Genomic DNA, 11,400 nt, shown 5'->3' with positions numbered 1-11,400 from the left:
TATTTCCCTCTCTTGGTCTCAGGCTCTCTGTCTAGCAAACAAGGGGTAATTGCTCTAAGTGATGGAGCAGACAGAGGTTCAGGGTGCATCTTGAAGGAGTTGAAAAGCAGCAGAGCTCCTATGAGTACATCTGAATCAGTGCATCTTGTTGATGTTATTTTTAACCCTGGTTTGTTACTGTAGCCTTATAATTAAGCTGTACCTCTTTCTATTCATCTCTCCTGACCACACAGATTTATATTAACAGTCTATTCTCTCACCCCTAGTATGAACAAGATGTGTTGCTTGCCATATAAATCAATATTTAAAGATTTTTGAAACTCATCAAAGGTCAGCCTCTTCGGAGGAGAACTGAAATACAATTGCAGTTGAAAATCCTGATGTCTTAGATTCAAGGAAAAATGAGGCATGTTCTCAGGACTTGCTCAAAGCATGCCAAGGGATGTACAGGTAATCCCTAAGATAGTGATGATGATGATATGGCCATAATAATAGACTAACATTTGCTGAGCACCTACTATGTGCACGCACCATGGTAATGGTTTTACATTTGCTATTGCATCTAATATTCTAATAACCCCATGGTAGTTTCCATTATATCATCATCCTACAAATGAGAAAATCAAGCCTGAGTGAATTTGAGTCACCTATGAAGTCCATGCTCATAACCACCACTGGACACTTAACCCAGTCACTGGATTGGAAATGGAAGCTGCCCATCATTTACAGGTCTTTCTGGTACACATCCCTGCTCCCTGCCCTGCCCCCACTCACATGTCAGGGTTCTGAGAAGTCTTACAGGGTTCTCCAAAGCCTGGTTTTGTGCCTCTCCTCCCAGAGTGCCACCTCCTTTCACAGCGCTTAACACACTGTGCTTCAATTATTGGTTCATTTTCTTCTCTTTCGCTTTTAGGATTCTTTGAGATGAAGCAACCATCTCATTCATTTTGGTCTATCCATAATGGTCCTGACTCATAGCTGATGATCAAAATGCTATCTATTTATTTTTGGATAAATGGTTGATGTGAAAATTTACTAACAATCTGTTTGGGCTACTTATTGCTGAGTAAGAGATTTAGCCAAATTTAGTTGCTTAAATTAATAACTATATTATCATCTCGTGCAATTCTGTGGGTCAGGATTTAGGATGGCCTCGGGGCGACAGGTCCCCTCTTTATCTGTACTCGGTGGCTCCTTCAGCCTCCACTAGAAGACTCCACACTGGGTTAGAGCGAGAACCACTGGGATCAAGTGTCTGGGCCTCAGTCCTCGCTGTCAGCTGAGCCCCTCACTTTTCTTGTGTGCAATCTCTGGACTCCCGTCTCCTGTGAATTCTGCATGTGGTCTCCCCAGGAACATGAATAGGCTTCTAATGTGGAAGTTCAGGGTCTCAAATCAGTAAAACCAGAAGCAGTGAGTCTGCCAGGCTCAGAACTGGCAGATTCACTCTTGCCACCAGGACCAGCCCTATATAAAAGGACTGAAACTGGAGGCCTAGTTCATGGGCGATCATTTTTGATAACCAAATGGTTCATAGTTTAATAGGACCACCTCCAGTCCACTCCAAGACTCCAAAAAAAAAAAAATGTTAGCCAAAGGAAAACTGTCTCATAGAAGGTGAATAGCTCTTTTTATTCCATCACTATAATATGAGGGAAAATCTATGATTAGGGCACATAAATGTTGGAGTTACTAGAGAGTTTGGAGTATGATGTAAATAACCAGTGGATTCCTAAGATGTTCTTTTAGGAGGCTATGATTTGGCCTCTGTCTAAGCCAAACACATCTGGCTATGCCCAGATCTAGTGTGTGTTATAACTATGGTCTTTCCCTTCCCTTACAGCTCTCTGCCCTTCTCTGTAGTTTCCCAATTTTGTCCTCCTAGGCTCCCCAGGCTTTAGCTATCACCCTTAGAGCATTGCCATTTGTAATTTAAATGTCCCTTAATTAGATTTAGCCTGAGGGGTCCCTGATATTTTTGCACATTTCTGTTTCCTAATTGTTGCATAGTTACCTTAGGGATCATCAGAATCCCTTTGACTTCATGTCCCTGAACCTGTTATCTTGTGGCATCCTTTCTTTGAATTTGAAGAGGCTTGATTCCGAGGCATGCAAGAATTCTCTGGAGTTTTATAAAATCATTTTTATATTTTTATCTTTTTATTGCCATTTGTTTCTTTTCGTTTATTTTGTACTCCAATGTCACGTCAAGGCATTCAGTCACTTCAGTGATGGTCAACTACTTGGCAGAGCTACAGAGAAAAGGGGTTTCATTGATCCAGGCTCAGTTGCACACGCCTATAATCCCACCCCTTAGGGGGACTGAGGCAGGAAGATCAGGAGTTCAAAGTCAGCCTCAGCAAAAGTGAGGTACTAAGCAAATCAGTGAGACCCTGTCTCTAAATAAAATACAAAGTAGGGCTGGAGATGTGGATTAGTGGTCGAATGCCCCTGAATTCAATCCCTGCCCCACCCCCCCAAAAAAAGGTTTCATCGAAGATCAGTGGAAATGATTTCTATGTTTTCTTATATACATGTATTAAGACAATAGGTTGTTACTATTCTTACATAGCATTCAGAAAATGGGCATACATATATGGGCAAAAGGAATGGAATTTACAATTCAGAGTTTGGGGTATCACTTTCCCTTTCATTTGAAAGCCAGGTCCTGTCATGAGGCTGCAAAGGCTCAAAATTCAAGAACCTAAATAAAAGGTAGGAGAGGTGGGTGTCAGGTGTAAGAAATGGTATAGAAATCCTTCAAAGTACAGCATCTGAAACCGGCACAGACTTTGGCCCTGTGGACCTTCCTGGCCTGACCATAGAGCTGTTGCATGGAAACAATCTGTTCCTACCCCCAAGAACTCCAGAGCTCTCTACCAGACTTTATGATGAAATGTTTGCTGCCATATCCAACCTAGGTGTGATCTTCGGGCTTCTATCCTCCTGAGATCACCACAAAACCAAGAAAACCCAGATTCTTATCCATGAAAAGGCTTCAGGAATTATCTAAACAAGTGATTCTCAAACTCTCTTGGTCTTTGATCTCTTTAGACTTTTAAAAATCAATAAACACTCAAAAAGCTTTTGTTTATGTAGCTGGCTTGTATCTTTTGATATCCACTGAATTAGAAATTAAAACTAAGCAAAATAGTTATTTTTATCCATTTAAAAGTAGTAATAAACTAATTACATGTTAATGCAAATAATATCTTAAATGAAAAATATTTTTTCCAAAACATTTTAATAAAAAGTGGTATAGTTTTATATTCTTTGAAAATCTCTTTAACATCTGACTTAGAGAGAGCTGGATTCTTCTTTTTTTAATATTTTTTAGTTGTAAATGAACCTTTATTTTATTTATTTATATTCAGTGCTGAGCATTGAACCCTGTGCCTCACACATGCTAGGCAAGCATTCCATCACTGTGCCCAACCTCAGCCCTAAGAGCTGGATTCTTATACATGTTTTCTACTTAATTCTTGATTCTACTGTGATATGTTATTTTGGTTAAAAAAACAGCCTCACACAGATATGTAGTTTTCAAGGTTAGAAGTATTTTAATGTCTAATTCAGTTTATTGTGAATATTCTTTGATACTATACAAACTCTACAAGTATAACTTCTTAAAAGTTGGCTGCTACATGAAATCTGAAATCAATGAATGTTTTATACTCTGTAATGCCAAAATCCATCAGTCTATCTTGCACTCTAAAATGAGTCTGATTTTAATCTCATGCATAATTTATGATGTGTATTAATATGGTCTTTATCTTTATGAGGAAATTAAATGAAAATTTGTCCTTCATGGTAAAAATAAAGACCAAAATAAGAAAATTAGATGTGGCATAAAAGAGCTAGGTGATAAAAGTGGGTAAAGGAAATGGAAGGACAAATTTGTAGATGAGAGTCAAGGACACACAAACTATTATATCAAAGGAGAAGAGAAAATTGAGACTTGGGTTTTTAAACGTTAGCTTTGTCCAAATGCTCAATCATAATTAATGTCCTCTCCAGTTAGGAGGCAGGAGAGGTTCTGAGCAGAGTCAAGATTCATGAAGATGCAGAGTCAGGAATTAGGGGACGAGACTGGAACCAGCTACATCTGGCATGGCAACTTTTCTTAAAAATGGATTTTTAAGAAACCCAGGAATGGCACATGCCTTTCATTCCAGTGGCTTGGGAGGCTGATGCAGGAAGATGGAGAGTTCAAAGCCAGACTCAGCAATTTAGGGAGGCCCTAAGCAACTCAGTGAGACCCTGTATCTAAATTTAAAATAAAATAAAATAAAATAAAAAAACAAAAAACTTTTTAAATAAGCAAACACAAGTAAACAGTAAAAGCCTGTTGTTCCTTGTTCCTCTCCTCTCTCACCTTCAAGGGTTAACAATTAGTTGTAGTTGATACGAATACCATATTTTTACCAAATGAAAACCCCTACTCTTAATTGCTCCTGGATCTTTCTTATCACGAGCAATGAAGGAACACAAAAGTGATCCTTAACCATCTCTGTGACAGCAGAACCAACAGGGAGAAGGCTGAGATCCCCTGAGATAATTGCTACTTATGTTAATATTATTCTACTTTCTTAGAATCATGATTTCAAAGTATTTCTTTGGGTCAGTTTTTACTGTTGGGGCATAAAGAAGAAAATAATTCAAAAAGCAAATAAAATAAAGAAAGATAAGTGGTGGAAAGATCCAAGCCCCCTGGCCTTCCAGTGGGTGGGGGGATATGCAGAAATTCCCACCTAAAGGAGGAGCAGCCAGGTGCTTAGTTACAAAGGGAGTCAATCTGGTGACTCCTAGTGATTTTTCCCACTAGTTAGATTCTTGATAATGAGAAATCAGTTGTGAATTTACCCAATTGTGTCCTTCCAACTGGGACTAAAATGACTTTTTGAGCTATTGGAATTTTTAATGTTTTCCAGAAATATCAAACAAAATTATCTGTCTGTTAAATTAGGAAGCATTCTTTTTTATGGGCAGAGAAAATTTTTCTTTAAAACTTTTCAGCATTTGTTGGAGTTGGGGGGAGGCTGCCCATAAAAATCGCTTTGTAAACTATAAGCCTTATTGTTGCTATCTGTGGAAGCAGCCACCAGACTAAAGTGAAATTGAACTTGAAGCCCAGTGCAGATGAATACACACAAAATCAATTCAACATCTACAACCAAGAGAAACGCCTAAATGTTTCAAAATTACAGTGCCGAAAGCATTTCTTTTAAAATATTCATCTTAGGAAGAGTCTGTGGAAGGGGATTTTTTGTTCTCTTTGGTTGAGTCAGTATCACTAATAATGATGCTTTGGTCCTTCAAAAAGCCCCCTGCAGAGGATTTTTTCAATTTACTCTTTTTTTTTTTTTTTTTTTTTGTTATTCACTGCTTTTTACATTTAAGGCTTTTTTTCCCAGCACATTTTCTCTTAGGGCAGTATAATTGAATTGATGAAACCTTAAGCCTGTACTTACTTTTCCTTTCTCCCCACCCCACCTCCATCCAGATCCCAGCCTCCACTCTCATTTGTCCAACCTAAATCTCTAAAAAAAGTGAGGAGGACTCTGGGATGTCTTTCTGCCACTCTGAGCACAATGGTAGATATAGAAAGGGCTGCTTTAAGATGCCCAAGGCTCTCTTAGTTAACAACCTTTGTCCAGAAACTTGAACCAATTTACATTCATTGCTTGCAACTTACTAGAAATTGTCCTTTTCTTCTTTTATAAAAAATGATCCTTGGCATTAGACTTTTTATAGAAACAATGGGGCAGAAATCTTTGAGAAAAAATTTTTTATTCTCCATAAATTTTAGGATTATAAAGTCATCACAAAAATGAATTTGCTGGCACACCACCAGCCTCTGTGTACATGTGAATTGGCAAACTGCACCTCCTAAATGGGAGGGGAGCAGGTGCAGAAATCTGTACATTTGTCCCTGAAGTACGCTGAGAGAATATAATGATAAAAACAAATATTTTAAATACTATTTATTTCCTTATGAAAATTCACAATATTTACTTTTTTATTTCAATGTCCATTCTTATTTGTATTCATTATAAACATAGGTATTCTGGTTTTTTCTGTGTGCTTTCCTAGGGCATTTCTTTTTTTGCAACTTCTGGAAACAGGACCCAGCCCTTTTTTGTTTTGTTTTGTTTTGCTTGGTTTTTTGAAATGGGGTCCTCCTCTGTTGCCCAAGCTGACCTCAACCTCATATTCTCCAGCCTGGGCTTCCCATGAAGCTTAGATTATAGGGAGCAGCCCAAAGGAAACCCAAACCCGGCTTTGGACCCAGTCTTTAAGGCTAGTCTGAAATTGGTCCCCTTTACCTGTTTCTCTCTGTTTCCTGTAGTAGCCAGTTCACTGCCTATTAGAAGGTTTGCTTTTTAAATACAGGATGGTTTGTATGCCCCAGGCCATCCTCCTAGGTGGGGTTATCACTGTAGATGAGGAAACAGGCTGGAAGGGGTTAGCTAACTTGCACTTGGTCACTAACCCAGTGAGGTGGCAGAGCTGAGTTTTTCAAGCTAAGTTCTCCTTATCCAACACACTGAACTCCTTCACCCCCATAACTTGCTTAAGAAATGACCTTGACTAAGATCTGGCTTCCAGCAGACATTCCAAGCTCAAGAAGCCTGCTTCCCAGAACTGATGGAAGTGTATTTGACCATGCTGGCATCTCCTGACACTAGTTACTTCACATTCCCTTTTGCTAGAAAGACCCTGATACCACAGAGAGTCCAAGGTGACCCCCATCCCCCAGCCAGGTATCTGGCACCTGAGGACTGAATCCCCAAACCTGGATCCCTGAGGCCCTGAGGGATAGGGGTATGAACAAAAGCTCAAGAAAAAATGGTGTCATCAGGCAGCTCTCCAGAGTTTGAGTTTGGTTTAGTTCAAAACAGGAAGTCATGTTCCCCACCTCTCTCTCACCTCCTAACTAAAGTCCAGCTGTGTTTTCTCTCTGTTCAAGAAAACTGCCTTTTATTTTATTTAAAAAAAAAAACAGGCAGAACCCCAAATTGGATGGTTCAGTAGTTTATCCTTCACACTTTAAAAAATCTTCTACAAAAGAAATGTTGCTTTTGAAAATATCACCATTTTTTAAATTGCTATTATGAATTTTCCAAGTTATTGCAGTGAAAATGGAAGAAAATAACATGGAGAATGAGGTGGTGTGAGACCAAACGTTTGGGGGGGGGGGGGAGTTTTGCTGAAATACAAATTGGCTTCTTAGATTGTATTCTTATTCTAATTCCCAATTAGACTTGAGACCTGGGTGACTCAGGTAGATGGGCATTTAAGGCATTCTTAAACTACTTGAAGTTGTATATGCTGGAGTGAGATTTAGGTTATTAAAGGCATTTGGTGTGTGTGTGTGAGAGAGAGAGAGTGTGTATGTGTAAGAGAGAAGTGCACCTATATTAGCTTCCTGAATGTATGCCTCTCAAGATAGCTCTGGCCTCAAAAGACTCTCACGGGCTTTTTTAAAGTCTCCATTTCTTTCCTTCCAGGAATCATTACTTGAAAGAAAAATCAGAAATATACAGATTAATAATATTAAAACAGACATTTCAGAAATGTGACCAAAACTTGATTACTATCAATCATGGTGACAGTGACCCAGCACCCTGTCCAGAGCTGAGACCAGCTCCTTTAAAGTTAACTTCCAGACCAAACCCTCTCAGGTAATGTGCAACAAAGACCACATTCTGACGCGCTTAGGGACACACAATTTTCACAATGTTTTTATTATTCATAAAAAAATAAATTTATTTACATCTGTTATTTATTGTGGTAGTGCAGCCTCATGGCAGCGGCGCAGTACCGCTAATCATGGTAACCATTGTCAATGAGTCCCAAACAGGTCCAGAAGCCCGCCTACGTGCAAGGAAGAACTTGGGCTGCAGGAAGAACTCGGGTACCAGAAGTGGTGATGGGGGAAGGGCGGCCAGAGGTTGGGGGTGGGGATGAAGCCTGTAGGGGAAAGTCCAGCCTAGTGAATGAGGGAACTTCCAGGAGCAGGGAGAAGGGAGCGGCCCAAAGGAAACCCAAACCAGGTTGGTACCACCAGGCTCCACATTAGACTGGGAGCCTGTGAGCAGAACATTAATTAGAAAGAGGAGGGGGCTTGGAAAGAAGACCTCAGTCTGTGGGGAGTAAGAAGTCAGACCTCAGCAAAGAAGTTGTACAGCCCAGAAAGTGCCTGGCAAAATCTGCCTGAGCTGGTCTCCGAAATGCGTCTCCATCTCGCCCTATGCGAAGTGGCAAGTCCCACCTGTTCTGAGGGCGCTGCCTGGTGGGTTACAAAACTGGTCCAGCTATGCCACTCTCTTTTCTTTGCAATTTAAAAACATGCCTTGACGTGGATCCCACGCCTGGACTTTTAGGCGGATCAAGAGATCTCTCTAACCGTTGTCTAACAGTGAAAGGCCCAGATTGTGCAGAATTCTGCCATCACATATATGACGAATCCGGCTCAGCTCAGAAACTAGCCCCTAAGCGATTTGATGCTGGGCTCAGCGGTGGATGAGTCTTGAGAGCTAAGGCCCCAGACTGGATCAAGGTCCGTGCTCGCCACAAGAAGCGAGGGTCTTTCTGATTACAAAACGTGGTCGCAGGACACCTGCCCTGTTCACAGTTCCAGGCAAGGGGAAAGGTCCAGGAGAATCCTATGGGACCTTGTGCCCATTCTCTAGTGTCCTCTCACTCTCTCCCGTCTTTCCGCGGCTCCAAAACACTTGCGTTTAACAAATAATCCCATCAAGTGAGTTCCAGTCCTCTCTAAGCAGTGGTTCCACATAATCTGCTGGCTGCGGAAACTTCTTTCGTGTCAGAGTCAGGTCGTCCCGAGACCACGAATGGCCACGTCTGGAAAATTTTTTTAAAAAATTAAAATTAGAAAAAGGCATCTGATATTGAGGACTAGCGGCAGTCTTAAACCGAAACTACTCTCCTAGGAGAACTACAGTTACCCCTGGCTTTCAGTAGTTGAGTTTTTATCAGCGTTCTGGAAAATTGTGAGTTTTGTTCCTAAACTTGGATTTTAATCTTACTAGACACTGATTAGGAGAAGACATACAGTATCCATTCACGCTTCTTCCGGGTCTATGCCCACCCGATAATTCGGGAAAACGCATATGAGTTTTGGGCTTTTGAGTTTTAATTCCTCATCTTTCTCTTTTTTCGCCCCCCACTCCAACCCCTCACTCCCATCTCCATCTGCTCCAATTAGAAACTGAGGCTTCAATAGGCTTGGATGCGATCTTTCCAAAGCTTGGAGAGTTGGCAGATCAGAGAGGGACTTTCCAGACAATGCTGTCCGGGGAAACCCTGCTATTCCGCATCAATTTTTAAAAATCCAAAAGTTCTTTTATAGAAATCGGTCTTCCCTCCTTTTTAAACAAAAGTAGGGTTTGCCAATTGAAACCGGCCAGGACCTAAAGTGGAAAAAGTCGGGCAATTGAGATTTGCCAGTCAGCTAGTAAACTCCGTTGAAACTAAGATTTACCCCGGAAGTAGGATACTAGCTACTATTTGTCACTGGACGAAACACCATATAAACTGATCAGAATGATGCAAACACGGAAGACTGGATAATTCTCCAGAAAGATGACAGGCCTCTCCTCCCCTGATTTGGGAGAAACTAAACTGGCTTCCTCACCACCAATCCTGGAAACCTCCCTTTTGGGTCTGTCTAGGGGCTTATCCCAAGAGCCAGTCTGGACACCTCTGGGCAGTTTGCCCCGGGACTCGCGCGCGGCGTCCCTACCAGGTTCACCGGGTGCACGTAGCCGTTTTCATAGCGATCTTCCTGCAGCAACTGCCGCAGGTGTGCGATGTAACTGGAAGCGAGTCGCAGGGTGTCCAGTTTGGAGAGCTTGGTGTCAGGGGGTACCCAGGGCAGGCTAGTCTTCAGCCTGGAGAAGGCTTTGCTCAGCACACGCATCCGAGCGCGCTCTCGGGCGTTGGCTGCGTTCCGCTGCGACTGCTTGCACTCTGCGGCCGATCCCTTGGCCGGGAGTGGCTTTTTGCCACAGCCGCCTGCACTGCCACCTGTGCCGCCACTCCCAGCCACCCGGGGCCTCTTTCTCTTGCAGCCTCCTGAGTCGCTTGCTGAGCTCAGAGAGCACTGCTCCTCCTCGCAGTCGGGGTCCTCCTCCTCGGCAGACGAATTGTCACTGGGAGAGGCGTAACTGCGCTCGGCGCCACGGAGAGGCGGCCTTTTGGAGGCGGGGACCGGGTACCCCCGCTGTAGCCCCCGCAGCTCCATCTCTTCGGGGTCACTCACCGAGCCAGTGGACATAGCGTCTTCCCCCGCGCCCACGCGCGCTCGCCTTTCTCCGCCCTGGCCAGTATCACCGTCTCCGCCTGCAGCTCCCTGGCAGAGACCGGGCCAGGGAAAGCTCGAAGGAGGACAGAAGACCTGGCCCCGAGGCGCGGAGGCGTGTGAGTGAAGTGGGCGGTGAAAGTGAGCGCGCCCCGCCGCTGACCCCGGAGGGTGAAGCCCAGAAATTGACGTCGGGATCCAGGGTCCGCACGCACAACCACTAGCTGTGCCTTTTGACAGGACTATTTATCTGTACTCCTCGGGACAAACCACCACCACCCCCACAAAGAAGAGGAGTTTGGAAAGGGGGGCAAGAGGTGGGGCAGGGGCGTGGAAGGGGTGGGGATCACTTTTCCTCGCACAGAGAAGTGGATGGTGGGGGTGGGGAAGGCAACGTCTCTACCAAGTCAGAATTTGGGCCCGAGGCCCCACTGACCCTCAGGATGTCTGTGCGAAATAAGTGTTTTATGGAGTAACAAAGGGCGACCCCTTATTCCTACCCAACCCATCATCACACTCAACTGATCTATAGTGTAATGAAGATTGTCTGACACTTAGACCTCCCTCAGAGCCCGGATCCTGCCTGCTGCTTCTCTCCCAGTCTTTTCAGTAGAACTCAGTTTTTCAAGTTCATCACTCACCGCCTATCCAAGTCTCCTCCAACAGAAAAGGCAAAACAAGCAAGTCACACCAACAATGTGCAACAGCCGCCTCTCATTCTCCTCCTCCTCTTTTCCTTCTATGTAGCTTTATGATTTATACAGCACTTTTATCTATATTGTTTCGTTTCATCTTCAAACAGCATCTGTAGCTTAAATGTTATCTCCATTTTGCAGAATCGCCAGGCTGGTTCCAAAAAAAAAAAAAAAAATCTGTTTAGGATCCCTAGCTTGTTGGCACTCCAGTAGCTACAAGTCTGCCCACCACACACCAATGGATTTTTAACTGCTATTAAAGTCTTGAGAGTTCCCTGCCCTAACTCTTTTACTTATATTTAGGGAATCCATTACTATTTTAGCTGTGATACTGAAGAGCAAGCTACTGGATGCAGGATGCTAACTCAGCACAATCAT

At 43.0% G+C, this 11,400-nt stretch overlaps 1 protein-coding gene across 1 annotated transcript; it reads right to left on the bottom strand.

Annotated features, from left to right (window-relative positions):
* Positions 1–7,717: 7,717 nt before the first annotated feature.
* Msc (musculin) lies at positions 7,718–10,536 on the bottom strand. The gene is made up of 2 exons (XM_013363137.4): positions 9,770–10,536; positions 7,718–8,868 (listed from the first exon to the last, which is right to left on the bottom strand). Exons 1-2 carry the CDS (start codon positions 10,301–10,303, stop codon positions 8,782–8,784), a joined length of 621 nt encoding a protein of 206 aa, XP_013218591.2. The 5' UTR covers positions 10,304–10,536; the 3' UTR covers positions 7,718–8,781.
* Positions 10,537–11,400: the final 864 nt, after the last annotated feature.

The sequence above is a fragment of the Ictidomys tridecemlineatus genome, chromosome 7, assembly GCF_052094955.1.
Source record: "Ictidomys tridecemlineatus isolate mIctTri1 chromosome 7, mIctTri1.hap1, whole genome shotgun sequence".
Classification (NCBI taxonomy): domain Eukaryota; kingdom Metazoa; phylum Chordata; class Mammalia; order Rodentia; family Sciuridae; genus Ictidomys; species Ictidomys tridecemlineatus.
Note: the sequence above shows the minus strand (reverse complement) of the source record. Positions and strands in the feature narration are given on the sequence as shown.